This window comes from Dromiciops gliroides, chromosome 3 (genome assembly GCF_019393635.1).
Source record: "Dromiciops gliroides isolate mDroGli1 chromosome 3, mDroGli1.pri, whole genome shotgun sequence".
In the NCBI taxonomy this organism is placed as follows: Eukaryota; Metazoa; Chordata; class Mammalia; order Microbiotheria; family Microbiotheriidae; genus Dromiciops; species Dromiciops gliroides.
This window is the reverse complement of record NC_057863.1, coordinates 403,139,107-403,166,281: the sequence shown is the minus strand read 5'-3', so window position 1 is coordinate 403,166,281 and position 27,175 is coordinate 403,139,107. Positions and strand designations below refer to the sequence as shown.

Here is a 27,175-nt window from a genome sequence, read left to right as displayed (position 1 = left end):
TTAAGTCTAGGCAATCAACAATACAATAAATCAAGCCCTGATTTGTAGAAATAGCAGATTCCTGAGGTATAAATGCTCACCTGAATTAGCAATGAATTAAAATTTAACAATGGGCTACCAGTGACTCCAGAACACCCTTTCCTCTAGCAGGCAGTATAACATAGTGGGGAGAGTGGTGAACTTGGAGTCAAACAAGACTCATCTTTATCATTTACTAATTGTGGGACTTTGGGCAACTCCACAACCTCTCTGAGTCTCAGTTTTCTAATCTGTGAAATGGAATAATAATACCTATGATACGTACCTCACAGGATTGTTGTGAGGATAATACGAGATCATATAGACAAGTATTATAGTACCATATAAATACCAGCTTAGAAAACCTTATAAAGGTTTTGAATATGGGTGCAAATGGTGATCCCACAACAGAAATAATGAAGTCAGAAAGAGGAATAGATATGGGATGAGATCAATAAACCAATCAATAAACATTTACTAAAGACTTACTATATGCCAAGCACTGTGCTAAGGTCCTAGGATACAAAAAGAGGAACCTCAAGGAGCTTACAATCTAGTGGGAGAGATAATATGTAAACAAATATATACAGAGCAAGCTATATACAAGATAAATAGGAGGTAATTGACAGAGAGGACACCAGAATTAAGGGATATTTTAAAAGGCTTCCTGTAGAAGATGGAATTTTAGTTGGAACTTCAAGGAAGTCAAGAGACGTCAGTAGTTAGAGCAGAGGAAGGAGAACATTTTCAGATATGGGGGAACAGCCAGAGAAAATACCTGGAGCTAAGAGATGGAATGACTTACTCTAGGAACAGCCAGGAGGCCAGTGTCACTGAATTGAAACAGGATGTGAGGAGACTGGAAAGGTAAAAGGGAGCTACTTTATGAGGAACTTTGAATGCCAAACGACACATTTTGGATTTGCTCCTGGAGAGAATAGGAAGCCACTGGAGTTTATAGAGTGCAGGTGGGGAGGGTGACAGGATGAAACCTGTACTTTAGGAAGATCGCTTTAGTGACTGAATGGAGGATGGGTTAGAGTGGGGGGAGGCTTGAGACAGGCGACTCACCCCCTGGCTATTGTGGTTATCAAGGCATGAGGTGATGAAGGCCTTTACTAGAGTGGTGGCAATGTAAGAGGAGAGAAGGGACCATATTAAAGAGAAGTTGCAAAGGTGAAATCAGCAGTCCTTGGTAACAGCTTGGCTATGGGGGTGAGAGATAGTGATGTCAAGAGAGCTCTCCAGGATGACTCCCAGGTTGTAAGCCTGAGGGACTGGGAGAATGGTGTTGCCATGTACAGTAGTGGGGAAAGTAGGAGAGGAAGGAAGGGAAAGATAATAAGTTCTGTTTTGTACATATTGAGTTTAAGATGTCTGCTGGATATCTGGTTCAAGATGCCTGAAAGGCAGTTAGAGAGACAAGATTGGAGGTCAGCAGAGAGTTTGGGGCAGGATAGGTAGAATTGAGTTTCATCAGCATGGAGATGATCAACAAATCCATGGGAGCTGATGAGAGCACCAAGTGAAGTAGTATAAAGGAAGAAGGAAAGAGGGTCCAGGGCACAGCCCAAAGGATGAAGAATGAGCTGTTTGGAATATTCATAGTAAAGAAAAAGACATCCAGGTGGTGATCACAAACGCAGAGGGAGCTGAGGACTCAGGGTCCATCTAGACCAATCCACTTATTTTATATAAGTAGAAACTGAGGTCCAGAGAGGGTAAGGTTAAGTGAGTGACTTGCCCAAGGTCATATAGGTATAGGTTCATGTGTCAGAAGTAGGATTTGAATCCAGCTCCTATGACCCTAGAGTCAATTATTTTTCCACTAAACCATGCTGCTCCCATTATCTGGACCTGCACAGGGGTTAAGTGACAGAGTCAAACCCAGGTCCTCCATTCTCAAACTCTGACCTCTTTTTAGTTTTCCATACTGGCCAATCCTTGAGCTATTCTCTGAAGCATAGAGAAAGTAACAGAAAAAAATAAGGCCCGAGACCTCTCTTTTTATACTACAAATATTCCTTTTCCCCCCTCTTATATGTCAGTCCTTAAAGATCTCTGGGGAAGATTCTAAAAGCTCTTGGTTAGTATGCAGATTTTATGGGAATTTGTGCCCTATAGGCAACTGGAAATGTTAATTTGGAGCTCAGTAGAGAGGTCAGGTCTCAAGATAGAGATTTGAGAGTTATGTGCATACAGGTGATAATCAAACCTACTGGAGTGAGAAATTGCCAAGGGAGATAGTGTAGTAAGAGGGGAGAACAAGGCCAAGAAAACATCGCAGGATTAATTATTAACTTCATAAAGATTCAGCTCCTAATCACAGATACGCTGTGGATTTTCAGCTCTTAATCACAGATATGCTGTGGATTTTCCTGAGGTATAAATGCTCACTTGAATTAGCAATGAAAATTTTGTTCTTAATTGAACAGAAAAAAGCACACATCTGGAGGATTTTGTTTTGTTCTGGGAGCCACATTTTAGGAAGGTCCTTGATCAGCTGCGAGAGTATTCAGAGGGAGGCTACCAGGATGAGGAAGGACCCCAAATTCATGTCATGCAAATATTGGTCAGTGGCACCAGGAGTATTTAGCTTTGGGAAGAGAAGTCCCAGAAAGACATGATAGCTGCTTTCATTCCATAGAAGAGGGATCAGATTTATTCTGGCTCCAGAGGGCAAAATTAGAAGCAATGGGCAGAAGTTATAAAAGGGCAAATTCAAGCTTGATGCAAGGAAAAACTTCTTGACAATGAGAGCTCTCCAGAAAAGGAATGGGCCATCTTCAGAGGGAGTGCTTTTGCCTCATCCTTCTCCCTTCAGCCCTTCCCATTGGAGATCTTCAGGCAAAGGCTGGATGGCCATGTGTTAGGTGTGTTACAGTGGGGAGGTCTTTCAGGTATGGGTTGGACTAGAGAAGATTTCTTACAACTCAAAAATCCTGTGATTTTGTGTGAACATCATTTTTGGTGAATGTAGAACATTTATAGTTTGGTCAAAGTATGGAGAAAGTCAGGGGCTAGCTGGTGCTAAAAAGTACAATACCCAAGATTTTGGTCTTTTCCCCAAAGAATAATAAAAGCACTGAAGCCCTCACAAGTCATTCTCTCATCTCACCTTCTTAGAACATTTGCTTCCCAGTTATCATTTGAAAACTTTTCTGTGAAGGTGCTATACAGAATTCTGTGTCAAGGGGTAGAAGGCATTTCTAAGCTATATCCTTATCTTCAGAGACATGGTTTCTTCAAACCTCTCTCCCTTTCCCCACAAAACTCTTTCCTTCTGACATTACCTGGACTAACAGAATGCTGAACCAATGGGAAGAATGATGAAGAAGTTGGACAAAGCTTTAAAGTTTAAGAGTTTATTTTTAGCACTCTGACTTTTCTTTTTCTACCCCATTCCTCAATTTCCTGACCCTCTAAATACCTAGTTCTTTCATACTGTTCCTCACTGTCACCCCCTCAAATCTTCAAAATCACCCTTTCAATCTTCTTTCCACCTAAATTTCCATTTTGACTGATCCTAGCTAATTGATAGAGGGAAAGTGATCTAACAAACTAATTTACAGTGACATATGAGTTCCTCTAATTAATAAGCTTAATCCATTACACTTCTATAAGATGTCTATTAGCTACTTTCCTCCAAAGAAAAACAACCTTTATCTCCTGCTATGGAATTTCAAGCAATGTGACTAAGTTAAATAAAGAATTTCAGGTGATGGTGGGAGACATCTCCTTCCTTGTTTTTTCCCCCTTTGTTACTTCCTATGAGAAACTTGGAACTTTCACTGACATCATAAAATAACTATTTGCTTGCTGTGTAGAAGATAATTTTTGTACATGAGATTTTCCCAATTACTACCATGTGGGCAGCCACCTACATGGTGAAAAAGTTTTGGAGAGTGATATAAATGCAATGATGGGATTTTCAGGGTAGCAGCCACCCAGGCATCAGAAGAGATCATGAAACAAATGAATGAAGAACATAATTCATTCCATAGTCTTGCCAAGTCTTGTCATAGTACTGTCAGAAGCCATTCCCTAGGAAGCAGAACTGATTGGTGCTGCCAAGGAAAATACAACAAATTTAAGTGACTCTTTTTTGGTTCATAGTTTGATTGCCTTTCTTTAATGGGCTCAGGATATGGGTGACAGGGTCTCTTCCAACTTCTGACATAGACATGAGCTAAAGGAGAGGAAATGGCTTTAGAAAGAATGGTTCAGCAGGACTGGACCTATAACACTTAACTCATCACCAGCCACTTCCTTCTTGATGTTACAGATGCTACATTTTAGGACTAAAAGCAATTTGGGTTGTAGACACATGACTTACAAAGAGATCCAAAAAAACATAACCTTCTTGGCATACATCTAAAAAGCTCTCAGGCTAAAATCAAGATCCAAATCTACTTAACAACACATTTAATGGGAATAAATGTAAAGTCTTTTGCTTGAGTTCAAAATATCAATTACATGAATTCAGGACAAGGAAGGCATTCCTAGATACCAATTTATGAGAAAAAGATCTAGAAGTTTTAGTGGACCAAACAGTGTATGAGAACCTTCACACAAAGGAAATTGTTCTCAGAGACCTTAAGACACAACAAACCCACAGCTTTATTTTACTGCTGGGGAGAGCCCACCTGATTCTTCTTTTTGCTCTCCTCAAACACTATTGCCTTAAATTTACAATATCATGAAGGAGTTTGACTAAAATCAAAGATAATAATGGTTATATTGACTATCCCTTTTAAATAATCCAACTTCTCACCACCTCAGCATGAATGGAAATGTCGGTGTAATCCTTTGGCAGAGCGGGCTACACCTATTCCCTTCCCAGTGTTCTTGACTTTAGCAAGGCACTACCCATGGTGCCACCTAGCTGAGAGATGACATAATAATATATAATTATTATTAATAATTATCTTACATATAAGGCTTTAAGGTTTGAAAAAGGTTCTTATACATGTAAACACATTTAATCTTCATAACAACCCTTAAGTTATAGGAACTATAATTATCCCCACTTTACAAATGAGGAAATGGAGATTGAAAGAATTTTAGTTAATTTGCCTTGGACCACACACAGCTAATAAGTGTCAGAGTCAGGATTTGAACTCAGGAGATCATGACTATAAGTCCATCACTCTACCAACAACAAGTAACTAACTGTCCATATGTGAACATTTCTATCATGAAGCAGTCTAGCTGGGGAAGGGAGATATACACAAAAAAGTTAAGGAACATCATAAAGCAATTTATGGTAAGTGCTCAAGTGAATGTTATAGATAATAATTGCTGTGTTAAAAGGAGTTGCGATGGAGAGGAGCAGAAGGGAGGGAGGGAGGGAGAAAGAAAGACAGAGAAACACAGAGGGACAGAGAGAGAGATAATGAGAAAGAGAGAGAGAGATCAATCACTTGTTGTGGACTGGTAGTCATGGAAGACTTCATGGAAGAGATTGAGACTTGAACTTGAAAGTAGTAGAGGAATTCAGTGGGGAGATGGCATTCCAAGGAAAGGGAATGGCATGAGCATGGGGACACTAATGAAACCAAGGTGTTATGGGAAACATTGGGAGAATGTTCTTAATTGGAGCTGAGGGGTTGGGGGAGAGTAGGAAATAAGGTGGGATAGACAGTTTGGGGCCAGATTGGTTGACAGGATGAGAAGTTTCAACTTGAACCTAAAAGTAAAGTAAGGCAGCAGTCTGAAAGTAGAGTTGTAGGAAGATTAATCTGGTGGTGGCATGCAAAATAATTTAACTAATTGGGAAACTGATGAGGAGACCAGCAAAAAAAACTATGTTACTGAAAGAGACATTTCCACTTCTTGGAGACTGAACTTGACAGTGTGTTCGGGATAGGAATAAGGTCACAGAAAATAAATTTAAATTATCCTTCAGGAATTCTTCTATGCAGAGTTGAAACAAGGCACCTACTATGTGTCAGATACTAGGGATGCAAAGGTAAAAATAAAACAGACCCTGCCCTCAAGGAGCTTATTTCTATTAGAGGAGATAATATATATGTATAAATATACAGAGTACATATAAATAAATACAAGGTAAGCTGGAGAAGGAAATGGCAAAGCATTCCAGTATCTTTACCAAGAAAATCCCAAATGGGATCATGAAGAGTGAATGAAATGACTGAACAACAACTACTGTAGGAGAAAGGCTCCAGGAGCTAGGGAGATCAGAAAAGTTTTCATAAAAGAAGGAGCATTTGAACTGAATTTTGAAAGAAACTAGAGAAACTGGTGAGTGGATTGGAAGTAGAATCAAGCTGTGTAGATAGCTTTTTCAAGGTGTTTTACTGAGAAAGGAAGGAAAGACATAATATATAATGCATAAAGATAGAAAGATACTGATAGCAGGAATGGTAGGATCAAGTGAGGGTTTTAAGGATGCAGGAAAGTAGTTGTGTTTGTAGGCAGCAGAGAAGAAACCAGTAGACAGGGAAACATTGAAGATTAGAGAGAAAAAGGGACAGTAAGGGGGGTGATCTGCTCCAGAAGACAGAAGGGGATGGGATCTAGGGCCCACATAAGAAGAGTTTGGCCTTGGTGAAGAAAAAGGCCATCTCATATAGATACCATTTTAAATAGGCACATGTAAAAAATAATATTAAAAGTTGTCAGGGCAGCTAGGTGGCGCAGTGCACTGGCCCTGGATTCAGGAGGATCTGGGTTCAAATCCGGACTCGGGCACTTAACACTTACTAGCTGTGTGACCCTGGGCAAGTCACTTAACCCCAATTGCCTCACCAAAAAAGAAAAAAAAAAGATAGAAAGAAAAAAGAAAAAAAAAAGTTGTCTTTAGTGGATAAAACACCAGCTCTGGATTCAGAAGGACCTGAGTTCAAATCTGGCCTCAGACACTTGACACTTACTACCTGTGTGACCCTGGGCAAGTCACTTAACCCTCACTGTCCCCCCCCCACACACACACACACACAAGTTGTCTTTCATTGTGCTCCCTGTTACATGCTGTACTCTAAACAATTGTCTTACTTTCCTGCTCCTCATTTGTCCTTGAGCCTAGTCTGATCAACATTTTTATCAAAAATTCAAATAAAAGCCTAGGTGACAGGCTTATCAAAACTTGCAGTTGAAGCAAAATAAAGAGAGATGACTAATACATCAGATGACAGTCAATATCCAAAAAGACCTTGGAAGCCTAGGATGGAGAACGAAATCCATTTAATAAGAAGAAATGTTCTAGAAATCAATGCAAAAGCTTGTGCTTGGATTTTTAAAATCAACAACATAAATACAGGATGAGGGAAACATGCCAAGGCAAGAATTCATGTTTTTTAAAGAAAAGATCTGATGGATTTATTATATTTTCAGTGCGGGCTTGACAGTATGACATAGCAACCAAAAAAAACTATTGGGATTTTAGACAGTGCAAAAAGAGACCCAGTGTCCAGAATGGGAAAGGTGATAGTCTTGCTGTACTTGGCCCTAATCAGGTAGGTGTCATTGTGTTCAGTTCTGAGTACCCTGTTTCAGGAAGTACATTGGAACTAGGATAACTAGAGGATAGCTGTCCGTGTGATGTGAGGATTGGCTTCTTTTTTTAAGGTGAAGTAAATAAGACTTTGCAGAGCCATAGGAAATGTTTTCAAATGTTTGGATATTTATTATATAAAGAACTATTTTTCTTGGCCCCAGAGGACCAAACTAAATAGAAGGGTTAGTAGTTGCAGAGAGGCATATTTTTGTTCCATTTAAAGAACATTTCCTTAAAAAGAAAGAAAGAAAGAAAGAAAGAAAGAAAGAAAGAAAGAAAGAAAGAAAGAAAGAAAGAAAGAAAGAAAGAAAGAAAAGAAAAAAAGAACATTTTCTCATGTTTAGTGTTGTCCAAAAAGGGAACGGGATGTGTGAAGACTTGGTGGGTTCCCTGGTTCAGTGGAGATCTTCACTATATCAGGGATGTTTATGGCAGGGATTCCTGTTCATGTCCATCTTGGACTAGATCTCTGGAAACGATCGTTATTCTTTAGTGCTGGCTCTTGGTCCATTACTTATTAACTCCTTGGACCCAGACAGCTTCACTCCTTCCCTAACCCCAGCAGACTTTTCAAAGCTGTTACTGAGGCATTAGTGAGTTCCAAAGTTTCTCTTCCCCCCCCCCCAGGAAAGCAAATGCTTTATGACTAAGAAGATGAACCACCAGCCCAGCCTTACACAGTTATAAATTTGCCCTCAGGATTATTTTGGTGACATAAATCCCCATTCCCAGCTCAAATTCATGGCAGTTGAGTGCCACATTTTGACACGTGTGTGGGAGGCCTACTTCGATAAATTCACAGCATCCCCCATACCTGGCATGCAGGAAGAGAAGATTTATGGTCCTGTTTGCTGGAATTCATCCAGTTAACCAAATAGCCCAGCAGGGAATCTGCCTCAAATAAATTATATGGAGTATACTGTGTTTGTATATGAATGTGTGTTTGTGCAATTTTGTGCTTGGGTGTGCATGATGAATAGAGTTCCTTGCTGCTCTGTGTCTCACCAAGGGCATCCTTTTTGATCTGGGTCTGAGAAGGGAAGGCCTGGCCAGCTGAGGCTTCTTGATTTAATAAATGTTTGCGGCAGTTGTTTGCTGTGCAGTAAGGGGGAAAAAAGGGAGAGATTAACAGTTTTCTCTTAATACTACTCTCCAGAGTCGGAGGATTTTGCTAAGTCCAAAGCCAAGAAGAATTCAACAATAGAACACCCAAAGTGTCTCCTGGTTTTAAGTCAATATGGGGCTCCCAGGAATGATTTGGGAAGGTTTGGTGGCCCTTCTTTCTATTTCAATTTGACCCTACCACCTTAGAGCATGAAATGTACCTCACCCTGACTATCCACTGACACATAGCAAATGAATCCCTGGAGACCATCAGTTCTCAAAGAACTCTATACATTTTCCCCCCAAGTAAAGAAAATCTAGTCAAAAATCACTGAAGAATTCTAAATGCTAATTGGTTGGTGAGTTAGTTGAGTAATCAGAGGATGTTAGATATTTATGAGAGGCAGCATGAAATAGTCCTTGACTTGGTCAAGAAGAATCTGAGTTCATATCCTGCCTCAAAAATGTCATAGCTAAGCGACCTAAGAAGATCATAGGATCATGGCTAGTGAGCCAGAAAGGAACCTCAGAAGCTACCTAGCCTTTCCCTTTCACAGAGGTAATAAACATCATAGGCAGGATTTGAATCCAGATCATCTGACAATTTCTTCATCTGAAAATTATATAAAAATAAAGGTACCTATTATAAGACTGTGGTGAAGATCAAATGAGACAATGTATGGGATTGCTATAGAAGTGCCACCTATAGATACAGAAAATAGTTGGTATGTAACAGCTAAAGGCTTTGACCTTGTACTGATCCAAGCGGAAGAGAAAATTTCCCAGGAAATCTATTACCCTTCAGGCTGCCATTTTAAGTCCTGCCCTTGAAGGCCTCTTCTAATTTACCTTTTCACCCCAGGGGCCTCTAACTCCCACCTCAGCTCACCACTGAATCAGACCCACAACCATGCTGGGGAATACTGAGCCCTGAATAACTGAGTGTTTGTACAGACAAATCCTGACCATGGGGGCCCAGCCCATTGCTGTTCCTCACATTTAGTTCCCGGGGGAATCCTCACAAAAGCTGGGCAGGGGGACTGAGGAGGGGGTGGGGAGTCTGTACTCTGGGAATGTGCCTGTTCCCATTGAATTCTGGGAGCCCTCTCATCGACCGACCAAACTACATAAAGCTTCCATTTAAACTTGATACCTATTCCAATCAGTGGGGGTTTCAAATAAACCTGTCAAGCTGACAGGAACGGTCCATGCTTCCACCCGCCTGATTAGAAACTATTGAATTGTGAGCCCCAGGGAAGTGTGGGGGATGGTGGGTGGGTTGACAGATCAGCAGCTACATACTTGCCTGCTTTGCAGGAATATAATTTATCACGGCAGCAGTCTTTTCAGGCTATGGGACTTCAGTGCAGTTAGACACAATGTGACAGGGAAAGAACTGTGGCCTGAGCTCCAAGTCCCAGCTCTGTCATTAGCAAGCTGTGTGACCTTGAACAGGATAGTTGACCTCCCTGGGTCACATTTCTTCTCTTATAAACTACAAACAACAACAATAGCTATCATTTATGGTGTGCCTTCACTGTGCCAGGCACTGTGCAGTGTTTTATAAATATCTCATTTGATCCTCACAAGAACCTAGGGAGGTGAGCGCTATTATTATCCTCATTTAATTGTTGAGGAAGCTGAGGCAAACAGAGGTTAAGAGACTTGCCCAGGGTCACACAGCTAGTAAGCGTGTAAAGCCAAATTTGAACTTCTTGACTCCAGGCCCAGTGCTCTGTTCACTGAGCCACCAAGCTGTCCAAAATGATCTCTCTTCCAGGTCACTGTAAGACCAAAATGAGCTTGTTGATGAAAAAGCACTTTGAAAGTTAAATCTATTTCATTCCTCCAGTATTCCAGGGCAGATGGAACATAGGATCATGGCTAGAAGAGATCTCAACCCCCTCATTTAACGAATACGGAAGTGATTTCCCTAAGGTCACACAGGTAGCAAACATCAGAGTTGGAATTCGAGTCCAGGTCCTTAGACCCCAGGTTCAATGTGCCTTCCTTGGTACCATGATGCTCTACTTACTGCTTCTGCCAACACATATCTGCCTTTTGCCTGATAGAAACCTTCTGAGCCTAAAAACACTATGTTCTGGGGCAGCTAGATGGCGCAGTGGTAAAGCACTGGCCCTGGATTCAGGAGTACCTGAGTTCAAATCCGGCCTCAGACACTTGACTTACTAGCTGTGTGACCCTGGGCACTTGCCCTCATTAACCCTCATTACCCTGCAAAAAACAAAACAAAACAAAAACAAAAACAAAACACTATGTTCCTATCTCCTGGAGACTATGCTCCCCTGTGACTTGTCCATTTCTGGCTGCCATATCCTTAGAATTCTCCTCATGTTTAGGCACTGGCCTGGGTGTGCTACCTGCCATCAGATCCAATTCTTGAAGTAGCCCTTAATCTTGGGGTTTGCAGGCAGCTGCTATGGGCTGGACTGATTGCTTTTTTGTGCTCCAATATCTCTACAAGCAGGACTTCAGAAATACTGTAGTCAGATATCTTTAGGCTGGCAACCATACTTATGCAAAATTATGGGAAGACTGTATGGTAAAAACTACATGCAAAATGCTACTTTGGGAAGTGCCTCCTTAGCATATATAATCTCTCTGATGCCTTAGGATACAGCCTAGACTGAGCTTTTTCTTGGCTAAAAGGAATTTTGAAATGAGCAGGAAATTGGGTTCTAAATAGCTTTGCCATATGCTGGAGTGGAAATAACACTGACTTTAGATTCAGAAGACTTGTGTTTAGGGGCAGCTAGGTGGCGCAGTGGATAGAGCACGAGCCCTGGAGTCAGGAGGACCTGAGTTCAAATACAGCCTCAGACACTTGACACTTACTAGCTGTGTGACCCAGGGCAAGTCATTAACCCCAATTGCCTCTAAGACAAAAACTAAAAACAAAAACAAGACTTGTGTTCAAATCCTAACTCTGACACTGATTAGCTTGGGCAAGTCTTTTACCTCTCTGACTCAGTTTCCCCATCTGAAAAGGGGAATGGAACTTGTGGCATCTTTTTCACAGAGTTGTTTTGAGGAAAGTATTGAATAGAACTCAGGGCATTATATAAATGTGATTTTTATCAGAATTCATAAGACTGTCTCCTTTCTAACCTACCCTGAGGAGGCAATGATGTCTGAAATCATAAGATGTCTGGATTTAGGTGAGTCAGAGACCTTCCCAAAAAGTTAAAACAGTGAAGGACACACACTTTACATATATCAGACAATAGACCATCTGTGTAAGTGGAAAGTTTGAGCTGAAGAATATTTTTAAAGAAATGGAGCTTTATTCATTTCAAGTTTATACTGTAATACAGACTACCAACAAAAATTTTTCCAAGTCAGGGTCTTTTGATGACAAAATTCAACTTCCCCTTTGCTAGAATTACCATTTCCATATTCTGAAAGAGTGTGGTCTCGGTGAGGGAGGCTTTATTTTTATTTACAGCTAAGAAAATGGAGATCTCAGGCATTCATAGTACCAAAGTCCTCTCTCTGTTTCAACGTGTCTAATGTACTGTTATCGATGAAGAACTGGAGCTCAGGAAAAAAAAAATTTAAGGGTAGATATAGAGATCCTGGAGTCACCTGCAGAGAAATGATAATTTTAAAATGACACTTGCTAGCTGTGTGACCCTGGGCAAGTCACTTAATCCCCATTGCCCCACAAAAAAAAAATGAGAGGTGATGAGGTCTCTGAGAGAATGGATAGAAGGGAGAAGAGAAGAGGGCCCAGGACAATGCCTTGGGGGTACCCACAGTTAGGAAGTAGGATATAGGAGAGTGGTACACTCAGAGACTAATAGTTGTATGAGCCCTTAGAGTTACTATATCCCACTCCACCCCCTTCCCATTTTGAAGATGAGGAAACAGGACCAGAGAGGTCAAGTGATTTGTCCAAAATTACATATCTAATGATGATTCATCATAAAGCTATTACTGAGTCATTTAAGCTCTATAATTTTTCTTATCTGTTAAATGAGGGTGGATGGTGGCAAACTAGATCACTTGTATCCAACTTAAATGGAAACTGGATCCCTGTGGGCCACATATTGGCTTGGAAAACCACAAATTAACATTATCTACATTTTATTATCTTTTTATTTATTATGATAAACATTTCCTAATTAAATTTTAATCTGATTTGAGCTGAGTTTGACAACTAGGGACTAAATGACTTATAAAGTCCCTTCCAAGGTATAAAATCTACTATTGTAATATGTAATCACATGCCTCCCAAGCACACAAAGAATATCTATCACTCCATGAAGCCTAGATTGTTAGAATTGGGAGCAACCTTAGAGATCATCCTGTCCAAATCTTTCATTGTATAAACAATCACTTAAGTCTTTTAGTTGGTTTCCTCATCTGTAAAAGGGGTGTGGTAACAATAGCACCTTTCTCACAGGGTTGTTGTGAGAACCAAATGAGATTACATGTAAAGTGCCTCACAAACCTTAAAGTATTTAATAAATGTTAGTTATTATCCATATAGACGTGGTAAATGATTGATAGATTCATGGAATCTTAGAGCAGAAAAGGACCCAGGAGCTCACCTAAACTAATCCTTGGTCAATAATAGGGTGTAATGCCTCTTTTGGCTTTGTCATTCTGTCCTCCATCCCCACTCCCAGGATTGACCAGATCTAGAGGTACTTGTCATGGTATTTATGTGGAAGAGAGTGGTCTTGTCACCCTTCTGCTAAAAACACTGCAGTGGTTTCTTATTCCCTAGAAAACACAGCCCAAAATCCTTAACTCAGGCCCCAACCTACATGTCTCCTGTTATTCCCTAACATGAATTTCACACTTCAACTACCAGGCCAATTTATTCCCTGTCCCCTAGAAATACTGTGTTCATTCCTTTCTCTGTCCTCACATTGGTGAAGTCTCCCTGATGCCTCCAGCCCCCAATGTTCTCCTAGCATCTTTAGAGTCTTAATTCATAGAGGTGGTGCAAGGTCATATGTCATCTTGTAGTAGTGATCAATTGCCTTTTCATCTATTGTCCTATGGCCTATTGGAAGTAGGTTGGGAGCAGAGGTCATATTTTAGACTTCTCTTGTATCTTTCTCAAACCTAGCACAGAACATACAGTAAAAAACCTCAGTAAAGGATGGATGGATGGATGGATAGATGGATGAATGAAAAAAACTAAAAACTAGTGCAAACAAATGTTTGGATCCTAAGAAAACCAAAACAGGCCTAAGGGAAATCAGGCAGTGTTAATAATGAAGCCAGACAATCAGAAATGTGCAGTTATACCCTTAGTTTTTCCCCTTGGTTTGCTTATTATAGGAGTGTATGTTGTGGAGAGAACCTGTAAGTGTTTCTGCTTCAGGCAGACAGATGTTTATATTCTTGTGACTTCATGAGATGATCTTTGAGAAATGAGGTAAGGGAGAGGGAGGGACAAATTAGGGAAGGGTAAAGTGGCTGTGAGCCAATGTACACTTTATAAACCAAATGGAATTTTTGTACACTGTCTGGTTTGAGAAAATACTTCTAGGGTGCCTTCTGTTGGCAAGTAACATGAAAAGATATACTGGAAGGAGCATTTGTAATGAAAACATTCATCTCCTATCCTACTTTCTTCTCTTTTCTGCTCTCCTTGAACCCATGATCCTCTTTGGTGAAATATCATTCTGTCCTGTTTCAGTGATTCCTGATGGAACTCTGGATAAGTCAGCCCTTGGAGATGAGCTGGGGAGTGAAGAGGACCTGTATGAGGACTTTCGAAGCTCCACCCACCATTATGGCCACCCAGGAGGAGGAGGAGAACAGCTGGCCATCAATGAGGTAAGGCACTACTGCTCCTTAGGGAAAGAGGAAAAGGGTACTCTTTCCCAATGATGATTCAGTCTTTAATCAACAAGTGTATATTGGTGTCCTGTACTAGACCTAGTTACGATTATGATGATAAAACACAAACAGCCACAGTTTCTAATGCTTCATATTTTATTACATTCCTCCCGTGTTACCAAATAAACACTCATCCTTTAACTTTTACCACCTTTAAACACCTGCTAATATCCAAATAGAGAACAATGACAAAGCATGAACAGCTGGATTGAACCCTAGCATCAGTCACTTTGAGACAATCTCTAGGAACTTAGTGTATGGTCTCCTATTATACAGGAAGTTCCTTTGAGGACCAAGTCTGCATCTTATTTTATCCCTATTTCCATAATGTCTAGCATAATACTTCCCACTTTTTTGTTTAAAGGCATGATCAAATATCTGGAAATTTTTCTTGCAAAGAACTCACCTTCTGAGGATATTAGGTGAAATAGGCACTATTACATCATTATTTTTTACTATTATCTCTATTCCTTGTGAAGGTCTTCCCATTTCATCCGTGATTTCATTATGGAAGAGAATTCCTGAAAGAAGCCCCTTCTACTAATGCAGATTGGCAACTATTTTGTTTGTTTTTTGTTTTTGTTTTTGTTTTTTTTAGTGAGGCAATTGGGGTTAAGTGACTTGCCCAGGGTCACACAGCTAGTAAGTGTTAAGTGTCTGAGGCCAGATTTGAACTCAGGTACTCCTGATTCCAGGCCAGTGCTCTATCCACTGTGCCACCTAGCTGCCCCAGATTGGCAACTATTTTGCAACATGGTCTTCCAATACTGCCTAGGGCACTGAGATGTTGAGTAACTGGTCCACAGTCACAGATCCAATACAATAATATAATACAGGTAACATTTATTAAATGCATACTATATTCCACACACTGTATTAAGCACTAGCAATACAAATGAGAAAAGCAAAGACAGTCTCTGCCCTCAAGGACCTTACAGTCTAATGAGGGAAGACAACACAAAAAAGGAATCTGAAAAGGGGGAGGGGGAAAGGCACCTGGCAAGAGGATATGATGGTGGTAAATTCTAAACCAAACAGTTCGGCTGGTGGGAAAGGAAGAGTTGATTGGGCTTCTGAGCCCTCTTTAAAGAGAGAATTTGGGGGGAGTTTTTTGCTCTGCCCTCCAGCCTTCAAATCAGAAGGGCAGGGGCAACTGAGAGTATTGAAGTGGTATAAGTACACAAGATGAAGGAATCTCTCTGGTTTACTGGTGACAAAGTGGGGCGGAGAAGGGGGGAGGCATAATGATGGTATAACTAAAACCAAGGAGTGTAGATGATAGGAAATAAATACCCAACATGTAACAAAGATAGGACTTTACCTCTTCCAGCTCTTCCTAGCCTCCATCAATTCCCCCAGCTGCCTCCAACCTTGTACACAGTGCTAAAAAAAAAATTTCAAATTGAATATATTGTCCCTTCCCTCAAAGGGTTTTTTGGGAGTCAGGTGTCACATATATAAAGGAATTCTTGATCAATACATAATATAATGATATATGTATGTATAATATATTATATAGGATATAATAAGGTACTAAATTATGCAATTCATATTAAAGAGTATTATAGGAGTTAGAAATTAGTCTTTAATATATTAATTATCTTAATCATAGAAATTCTGCTTTCAGTGAATCGTATTAAAGGATTTTAGAAGAGTAAGAGGTTAGTCTTTAATAAGGTAACTATTATAAATCTATTTTATAATAGTAGAAAGTGCTGTTTACTGTGGTATAGATTTCCATTTCCTTGGTTAGCCACCAGAACCTCATAGGATCTGTTTAGATAGAGAAATAGTGAGGGAGAAAATGGAGGCAATTCATTTTCATGGTGAGATAAAGAGCTTAGGATACTGCTTGTGGGTTGGCATGCTGTCTCCCCATAAGCTGATATTTGCCCAGCATCCTTGCCTAAATGGAAGGACTAAGCAGGAAATATCATCTCTGGGAAGCTATTTCCTGTGCCTTGTTCTCATTTCTTTACTTATGTTCGTGTCCATGGAGAGTAAACACTGAAAGAATGTTAAGACATTGACTTTTTTGTTGCTGACCTCATTGCAGTAGTCACAGAAGAAAATAATGACTGCAATTTTCTGGTAGCAAACACACAGGGTTTTTTTTCTTCTGAGTAGGTGAGATTCTTAAGTTTCTGGCTCTTTTCACACTAAACTCTTCCTTTGCTTGATAGTGCTGTACATGGAGGATTTTTCCACTGGGAAGGGGTTGATTTCTAAGTGGTTAAGCCTTCAGTATTTATTGAGATTGATGAGTTGCTGGACAGCTCAAGTACTGTAACTGGCAAGCCAGCCATCAAACAGTGAGACAGAGTAATTGACACCAAGAGGTTGGAGTGAATGGGCAGGTGTGACACTTTGGAGGGACTCCAGATCACAGTAAAAAATAATAATGCACTAGAGCCTCATTGGCCCAGAATCCTCGGAGAATGAGTTTTTCAAAAAAAGAAAATTTTCCAGATAAATGATTATGCCTTTAAGCACCAATTATTTTAAACTTAACAATTTGGAAATAAATCTAAACATTTCCCTGTTTATGTTTCTGGGTTTTTTGGTGGGGCAATGAGGGTTAAGTGACTTGCCCAAGGTCACACAGCTAGTGTCAAGTGTCTGAGGCCAGATTTGAACTCAAGACCTCCTGAATCCAGGGCCAGTGCTTTTTCCACTACGCCACCTAGCTGCCCCCTCCCTGCTTTTTAAAAATGGATCATACTGAACAGAATTTTGTCTTTTCTTGATAACTCAAGGTCTTCACTATAGATATCACTTGCCATTGTGTACTGTAACACAGTGATATCCACAGGGACTTTCGATACATGTAGAAATCTCTATTGAACAGAATTGTATTTTGTACAAGGTACAAGGTACTGTGACTAGGCTCTGGGTGTTCAGAAGTGAAACCAATATAATCCCTTCCCTCCAAGGAGTTTACATTCTACTGGAGGGATACAATGTATATTCACACAAGTTAATGCAGTACAATGCCAAGTAATTTCAAGAGGGAGAAGAAAGAGAGGGATTAAGAAAGGTCTTGTGTAGGAGACATTTTAGCTGTGCTTTAAGGGAAACTGAGGTTTCTGTGATGTAGAAATGAGGAGCTGCCTCTACACAAGTGTGGAGGCAGGAGATGGAGGAGTTGGAGGAAATGGAGTATCATGTTCTGGGAATAGTTATCAGGCCAGTTTGAACTTCAGGATAATAGAACCAAAACTTTTTGCCCCCAACAAAATCCCCCAGACTTTTATGTTTTTTTTAATTTCTCCAGAGTTTCCCAAAAGTCTTAGTGTAGCCTTAGGACACCCTATATAGATTTTCTCTTTTTTTCTTTCTCTCCCCTCATATGTTTTGCTGTTGTCTGTGTCTGCCTCCAGAAATTCTTCCTCTTCCCACCCCTCTCTTTCTCTCCCTTCCTTCTCCCCCCTTTCTCTCTCTCCTGTCTTCCTCTCTCCCTCCCCCCTCTCTATATAGAAAGACATTAAATATATGCATATATTTAATGTATATGTGTATACATATAGATCTATAGATGAATCTATATAGAGACATACCTATATGTGTACATACAGATAAATGTCTCTACATCTGTAGATCTATACAGGTATCTATAGATATAGGTATATAGGTATACTAGATCTATAGATCTATATGTCATTACACATACATTAAATATACATATATGTGTAATGTCTCTATATGTATATAGAGAAAGCAAAACACAGCTATAGATATGTAGATATATCTATATGCATACATACATACACATCCTTGCTTCTAATTTGATAATGGGGAACCAGATAACTAAGGTTGTTTGAATTGTGGATATAATAAGAATAAATAGATCTTGGGCAAGTGTGTGGATTTTGTGGCACTCATTTTTGGTTGCCCTGATGTCTTTCTGGCTTTTGCAATAGCAAGCTAAGTGATTTCCAGAGAAGGCAGAATAACAGAAAGAGAACTGGATTTGGAGACAAGGGTCCTACCTACTGGGATCCTTCTAATCCTGGCTCTGCCACACTTATTATAGCACTTTTGTGACATTGAATAAATCACTTCATCTCTTTGGGCTTCAGTTTTCCCATCTGTGAAATGTGAGAATGAGACCGAGGACCTCTAAAGTCACTTCTAGGTCTTAATTCCTATTGTCACATTAAAAAAGTGTCAAGATTACATTTGTGTTGTGCTTTGTACTTTTGGATCCATTATCACATTAAAACTCTTACCTCTCCTTGAGGATGGTGGAAGGGGAGTGAGGGAAGAAAGGAAAATGAATTTAGAGAGCTCCTACTATATGCCACAGGCTTAAGAGCTTTTTACGAGGTATATGCTGTTATTGTCCCCATTGTACAATTAAGGAACTGAGGCAGATGGAGGTTGAGACTTGCTCAGAGTCATACAGCTAGTAAGTGTCTGAGGCTGTATTTGACCTCAGATCCTCCTGACTCCAGGCCCATCACTCTATCCACAGCACCACCAGTTGCCCATTTTTATAGGTGAAGATACTGAGGCTAAGAAGTAGCTTACTCAGAATCATCCAGCAATCTGAATTTAGAACTCCCCTGATTCCTAATCCCATTTTCTATTTTAATATAGCACCTCACAAAAATCCTGAAATAAATTCATTCCTACCAAAATGTAGAAAACCTCATAGGCACAAATAAGCTTTATCTTTAAGAACACTCATCAGAATTTGGAAACAAAAGACGGCTCACTCATTTAAGCCTTGACACCCAAAGCTGCTTGAGTCCTCAATGACTACAACCACTAAAAGAACCTTGAAAATTAGTGAAATCCCAACCGTGTGCTTAGTAACACATTCTGTGATTGTAATTTTCATGTCAGGCTGTAAAAAATCATAACAATGAGTTGGGGTAGATTAGAAGACATCTTGAGTTCCCTTTCAGATCTAAATCTAGGAACCTATGATCTCTTGGTCTCATTGAAGATGCCAACATTTGAGAAACTATACCAAGGAACTCATGTTGGGGAAGTTACCAATGACCAAGTCATACCCTGACACTGCCCACTGGTGGGATTACAAGGCAAAACTTTCAGTGTTAACAACCAGAGCTTTTGTGGGGAAAAAAACTGAGTTCACACTGATCAGCAGTCTTCAAATCTTTCTTCCCCCCTCTTCCTCCAATGATGCCTTTTTGAATAAATTTTTTGAAAAGAAAAATCACATAAACACTTATTAGGTTTTGGATCCATAGGGAGTTCGTTTCTTAGGAACATTTCCTTTTGTCCTGGGTTCCCAGGCAGTTTGTATTGTTTCTTGCATATTGATACACACAGATTTACTGCTAAGTATCTGTTTTATACCTAACATTATGGTGGTTGCTGTGGGGGATATAAGAGCAGGCTAAAGCAGAGAAATATCTTTTAGACTTGTGGTTTGGTATTGTGCTAAACACCCACATTCAATTATATTTTCTAAAAGTATGGGTATGGGCTGTGCTGCCTTCCTTTTTTGAATACTGCCTACACTATCTATGTGACCATGAGCAAATCACTTAAACTCACTCAGACCCTCAGTTTCCTTATCTGCAAAATATCGATAATTTATAGCATAGGGTTGTTGTGAGGATCAAATGACATAGCATAAGTAAAATGCTTTGCAAACCTTAAAGTCTTAAACAATAAATGAGACATTATGGATTGTCTCAAAAAGGAGACCCTGCCAGGAATTCTTTATCAAAAGGAAATCCAGTATTAAGGCCTTTTGAAGAAGCAACAAGGTATATTGGGAAGAACAATGGATTCAGAGTCCCCATATTCAAATCTTCCTTTTGATTATCTGCTACTAGTGTGACTGTGGGAAACACTGGCCACTTCATCTCTCTGAGCCTTAGTTTCCTCCTCTGTAAAACAAGAGTGTTAGACCAAATGTTCTCAATGGTCCTGTCCAACTCTAAATCTGTCATCTTGTGATCCATGATTCTGATACCTTCATGCCTTCATCATGCCATGTAGGTGACAAAGCACTCTGCCCTTGTGCGGCTGATTCTAGGCTAGAGAATAGAGGCATCATGGGGAGTTTGGTTTTAGTTGCATCCCCACCATCAATTTTCTCTATAACTTGAGGGAGTTCATCACAGATCTGAATGTCACTGATGCTCCCTCTATGACATCCATTCAATTTAATTCAACAAGTATTTAGTAAATACCTACTATGTGCTGGACATCTGAGATCTACCTTTTAGAACCCCTTGTTTTCATTAAAGCTCAATTCAAATGACACCTCCCTTTGGATATGGGGGACACCCAATGAAAATGTTTGGTGTAGGAAGATGGAATATCGTGTGTGAAAAACAATAAGGAGACCAGTGTCGCTGGACTATAGGGTACGTGGAGGGGAGTAAATGTAAGACTGGAAAGGTAGGAAAGGGCCAGGTTGTGAAGGTCTTTAGAAGTTAAATAGAGGGGGCAGCTAGGTGGCGCAGTGGATAAAACACTGGCCCTGAATTCAGGAGGATCTGAGTTCAAATCCGGCCTCAGACACTTGACACTTACTAGCTGTGTGACCTTGGGCAGGTCCCTTAGCCCTCATTGCCCTGCAAAAAAAAAAAAAAAAAAAAAAGAAGTTAAATAGAGCACTTTATAATTGATTGTGGAGGTTATTTGGAGCCCCTGCAGTTTATAGAAAGAGGGGGAAGGGGTCTGACATAGTCAACCTGCACATCAGTAGAGGGGAGAGACTTGAGGCAGGTGACCAATCAGAAAGCTATTGTAAGAAGTGAAGCAAAGAGGACCTGTAACAGATTGGTGACAGTGCTAAAGGAGAGAAGGATGGGATATACTAGAGATGCTACAAAGATAGAATCAACAAGATGGCAACAGATTGAATATGGGAGGTGAGAGAGGGGGAAGAGTTGAGCATGACCCCTAGGTTTTGAGCTTGGGGAATTGGAAGGATGATGACGTTTTGGGCAATAATAGGAAAGTTCGGCAGGGAGATGAGGTTTGAGGAAAAGATAACGAGTTGTTCTGGACATGTTAAGGTCAAGATGTCTAAAGGACATATAGTTCAAGATGTACAATAGGCCATTGAATGGAGGTCGGGAGAAAAGTTAGGGCTGGATAAGTAAATCTGAGATTTATTTCTATAGATGATAATTATTTCTTTGGGAGCTGATGATATCACCGAGCAAAATAGTACAGAGCATTTGTACTACCAAAAAAACTTAACATTTCCCTAATACATCTTTTGTTGTGGATGTTGTTCAGTCTTTTCAGTTGGGTCCTACTCTTCATGACCCCATTTGGGGTTTTCTTGGCAGATATATTGTAGTGGTTTGTTATTTCCTTCTCCAGCTTATTTTACAGATAAGGAAACCAAGGCAAATAGGGTTAAGTGGTCAGGGTCACACAGCTAGTAAGTGTCTGAGGCCAGATTTGAACTCACAAAGAGGAGTCTTTCTGACTCCAGGCTCAGCACTCTATGCACTACAACCCCTAGCTGCCCCAAATACATCTTATATTTCCCCTACTCTATGCTTTGGCTTATACAATTTTGCTTACCTGAAACGTCCTTTCCTATCCTCTCTGTTTGCATAAATTCTTCAAGTCCTAGCCCAGATTTTTTCACTCTATAAAAATCTTCCCTAACTGTCTCAGCCTGAAGGACTTTCTCCCTCCTCCGAATTCTTATTTTCTATTTCATTTATTTGGCACTTAATGATATATCACCATGTGGCAATACTCCTATTGATGTCTTGAGCTGTCATTTAAATATTTTAATATTTATCTTGTTTGTTTGTATCTTGTCTCCTCAACTAGATTGTGAGCTCTCTGAAGACAAGGACCATGTCTCATTTATTCATAGACTTACAGAATTTAGGACTAGAAGGGACATTAGAAGTCATGTAGGCTTAACCTTCATTTTACAGATGAAAAATCAGAGGCAGTTAGTTGGAAATGGCTTGTTTGGGGATGGCTAATGACAGAGGTAGGACTGGCATCCAGATCTCCTGACTCATAGCCCAGTACTCTTTCCAATGTATCTTGGTACCAATTTGTCATGTGACCTTAGGACAGCCATTCAACTTCTCTATGTCTCGATTTTCTTATCTATCATACTTGTCTTTGTATCCCACCACAGCACCATACACGGTGCCTTGTATATAATTGGTGACTAATTCAAAAAAATTTTGAAACCAGGAATCCAAGTCATAACCCTGACTTCAGTAACACTGAACTCATCAGGCAAAAATTGCATCTCTACCATGTGACCTAGTCATACTCTAGCCTCCTATGCAATTTCTGTCTCTTATTTTTCTCCTACATCCTCTACAGAGAAGCCACTGGAAACATGGAAGGCTTTCCTCTGATTCTTTTAGTACTGCATAGAAATGAGCACAGCACTTGGGCAGTCCATCTGTTCTGCTTCATTCTCTCTATGTAACCTGCCCACCTCCTTTTCCAATTATACTTGTCTTTATATTGCTCATTCATCCTGGTTCTTTGTGCATTTCTTATCAAAAGCTCCTAAGGTCCCCAAAATTCAGAATCACAGAACAAGAGCATCTTAGAGTTGTAACTTTAAAAGTCATCTGGTCTAAGTCCTAACTGAAGAAGAATTACCCCTTTACCACCTTCGAGAGGTCATCCAGTATTTACATGAGACTTCAAATGAGAGAGAGAGCCCATTCCACTGGGGTCGCTCTAATTGTTAGGTAATTTTTCTTATACCAAAGCTAAATTTGCCCACCCATTGCTCCCAATTAACAGAACAAGTCAGATTTGTTTTCCTAGTAGTTGAAGAGAGCTACGATACCAACCCTCCCCCCCAAGACTTCTCTGAAGAGTTTATAGCCTCAGTTCCTTCAACCAATCTTCATACCACATAAATGAGGGCTTCCATCATTAATTTTTATGAATGTCTTTCCTAAATCATGGTAGACAGCTACATGGTGCAGTGAATAGAGATATGGGCCTGGTGTCAGGAAAATCTCAGTTCAAATCCACCCTCTGACACTTACTAGCTATGTGATCCTGAGCAAGTCATTTAACCACTCTGTTTACCTCCATTTCCTCAATCTATAAAATAATACTACCTATCTCCCAGGGTTGTTGTGAAGATAAAATGAGATAATGATTGTAAAGTGCTTAGCACAGTGGCTAACATATAATTAGTGCTGTATAAATGTAATTATTTGAGCAGCTACATAGTGCAGTGGTTAGAGTGCTTGGCCTAGAGTTAGGAAGTTTCATCTTCCTGAGTTAAAACCTGGTCTCAGATACATACTAGCTGTGTGACCCTGGGCAAGTCATTTAACCCTGCTTGTCTCAGTTTCTTCATCTGTAAAATGAGCTGGAGAACGAAATGGAGAAGGCAAATCACTCCAGAATCTTTGTCAAGAGAACCCCAAATGGTGTCATAAAAGAGTTGGACATGACTGAAATATGACTGAGCAACAAAAAATATTATCATTGTTATTATTATTATTACCTGAACACAGTTCTCCAGATGAAGTCTGAGGAGGGCAGAATATAGTAGGACTATCAACCTCCCTAATCCTGGACACTATGCCTATCTTAATGTAGGTGAAAGCCATCATTTCCTGTTACCTCCTCTCATCCTTCCCCAGGTCCAATCCACTGCTAACCCTCCTTCTACCTTTTTCCATGGTACTCTTTAGAACGCCCAATCTATTATAAACAAGTTTCCTGATATCTTTGTTTTTATTCTCAGTTGTATTCTCTATCCTTTAGCAGTAATTAAAATTTAATCTGTTCTTAATAATATTACTCCATTGCTGATCACTGCTGGAAAGGTAAAGCTGAAACTGTTCTTCCCTCCTGAACCCTGGGGAAAAACCAGCAAACAGAGAAAAGTGTACCAGATACCTGCATGGATTTTCAGAGAAGCCTGTGCCTCAAAAACCAGACACCTTTTCCTTTTTAAAAAAAAATGATACATTTTGTGTGTATATTCCTTTCATTTCTGCATATATCCCTCCACCGCTCCTTTCCTAGCAAACCAGTCATTGCAAGCTTTAAAAAGAAATGGTGGAAAATGTTGTTTTTACATATATTTTGGAAAATAAAATTCTATTCAAAATTTAAAAAAAAATTTTTAAAAAGAAATGGTGGGGGGGCAGCTAGGTGGCACAATGGATAGAGCACTGGCCCTGGAGTCAGGAGTACCTGAGTTCAAATCCAGCCTCAGACACTTACTAGCTGTGTGACCTTGGGCAAGTCACTTAACCCCAATTGCCTCACTAAAAAAAAAAAAAAGAAAGAAAAAAAAAGAAATGGTGGGGTGGGGGAGGGGGGAGATGGGGAGGAACTAGTTCAGCAAAACCAAAGAGCACATGAGTGACATCTGACAGAATGTATACTCATCATCCCTCCCCCACATCCCTGAAAGGAATGGATTGCATTTTGCTCAACTCTTCTCATCCTAAGACCTTTTCATTTTGGAAGATCCTAGTTAATTAGGGTCCATTACAGAAAAGAACATTTCCAAGACTCTATGTTTATGAGATATTCATTCGGTTACTAGAGGACTAGCAGCTGTGAGAAAATAATTGTGATCATCACTTCCTCTAATAGGTTTTTAGAGGTAATGTGGTACAGGGGAAAGATCCAGAGAACTGGCTTTGGAATCAGAAGACCTGGGTTCAAATTCTGATCCTGATCCTACCTATGTGACTTTGAGCAAGTAATTTCACTTCCCTAGACCTCATTTTATTCATATGTTAAATGAAGGGGTTGAACCAGATGACCTCTGAGAGTCTTTCAACTCTATAGCTGTGATTCTATATTTATGACTGGCTGATCATATACTTATAAACTGACAGCTAAAGACCCTTACATATCCATGAGCATCTATCTGTCCATTCATTGTGGCAGCAAGTGAGTCCATAAGGAGGGTCCTCCACAGAGCTTACATTTTAGAATCACAGATTTAGGTCTTAGGTAAGATATTATAAGTACAAAAAGAATTTGTTTAAAATTTTTTCAATTAAAAAAATAAAACAAATCCATTATAAGTCATCTAGTCTCCAACAAGTCAAACTAATCTTGGGCCAGATTAAAATGTAGTTAGTAGATATTTAACAAAATAAACAAAAACATTACACAACAGAGATAATGTTGGTTTGTGATTTTCTAAGTTAATATGGGCCTGCAAGGATTGTTTCTATTTCAATTTGACACCATTGGTCTAGTCCACTCCCCTCATTTAACAGACAAGAAAAATAAGATTTTAGTAATAGCTTTAAGATGAACCTTCACTAGCAATATTTCTTTGGGAAAGTCATTTGATCTCTCTAAGCCTATTTCCTCATCTTCGAAATGGGAGTGAGGGTGAGGTTACAGTATCTCTAAGGCACCATACAGCTAATAATCTATGAATTATTCAGCCAGCTATAAATATCCGCATACAACCTTGGTTCCCTCCCCCTGCATTACTACTCCTTCCATGAGGAAAACATTCTAATATATTTACCAACATCTTGATTCTGAACATTAACAAGGAAATGGTGGTATATTCAATAATTACAGGTAAAACTGGCCAATGGCATAGACATCTACTTAAATAATTTGATTTGTGAGGGGATACATTTGGGGCATGCTAATAGAACCTTTTGGTCAAAAGATCTCCCCAACAAACTTACTGTGGTTTACCAATTCAGTTCAGTAAAGATGTTTGAAGTGTCCAAGATGAGTAAGTCCCTAACTGCATAGTTGCAGAAAATATATAAATAATTTCATTACAAACCAGAGTAAGTGCATAGGTGTAGTGCAAATGCTTTAAAAGACTTAAAAAAGGAGGGGTCACTTTGGCTAACAGAATTAGAGAGAATTTTCTGAAGAAGATGACACTGGAGCTGGAATTTGAAGGCCTAGTCTATCTCCTTAGGGTTGGCTAAGTAATCCCTCTAACTCATCGTTCTGATCATTCATTCATTCCTCTACTCAAAAACTAAGTGGCTTCCCATTGCCAACTAAGTAAGATATAAATTCTATTATCTGGTTCACACTTATCTGCCCAGCCTCATTTTTATACTATTCTCCTTCACATATTCTAGTCAAACTACCCATTTTCATCTTTCTCTCTTCTGTCTTCCTTTGCTCACATGCTTTCCCTCCCCTGACTTGAATAGCTTCTTCCTTTGCTCCTCATCTCCTCCTGTTGAAAGTCCTTAAAGACCTAACATATACCAGATACTCCATGAAACCTTCCCTGACCCACCCAGCCCCAACCCCTTGGAAAAAAAGTGATATCTCCTTCCTAAAATGTCTTAGTTTTCTTGGATTTCTTTAAACTTATCTCCTCCTGTCTTTCACCATAGTTATTTGTGTACATTTCTAGCCTCCCCACCCTACTCAGTAGACATACAAATCCATTATATTGTTATTTCCTTGAGAGTAGGGCTAGATCTTTTCTATATTTGTATTCCCAGTGATTAGCACTTCATAAAAGCTTCTTGAATTTAGTATAAACTTCAGAACTATTAAAAATTCAACTACACATAAACAGAATAAAAACATTCATGGATGTATTATGTATAATTAATTTTAATGTATATATTAATTTTAATAAGATAGTAACAAAAAATCCTATTTGCTTCTGTTTCCTTCTATACTTTTTCTTATGTATATTTTTAATGTTGTTGCTATATATTCTTTTTTTAAACA

The 27,175-nt window shown here is 39.6% G+C and overlaps 1 protein-coding gene across 3 annotated transcripts in view; it reads left to right on the top strand.

Moving 5' to 3' along the window:
• Positions 1-27,175, top strand: part of ARHGEF4 (Rho guanine nucleotide exchange factor 4) — a 265,862-nt gene that overhangs the window by 161,813 nt on the left and 76,874 nt on the right. For all 3 annotated transcript variants that reach the window (XM_043991992.1, XM_043991994.1, XM_043991993.1), the window contains one exon: positions 14,319-14,458. In XM_043991992.1, coding sequence (XP_043847927.1) covers positions 14,319-14,458 — 140 coding nt within the window. The remainder of the gene's footprint in view (positions 1-14,318; positions 14,459-27,175) is intronic.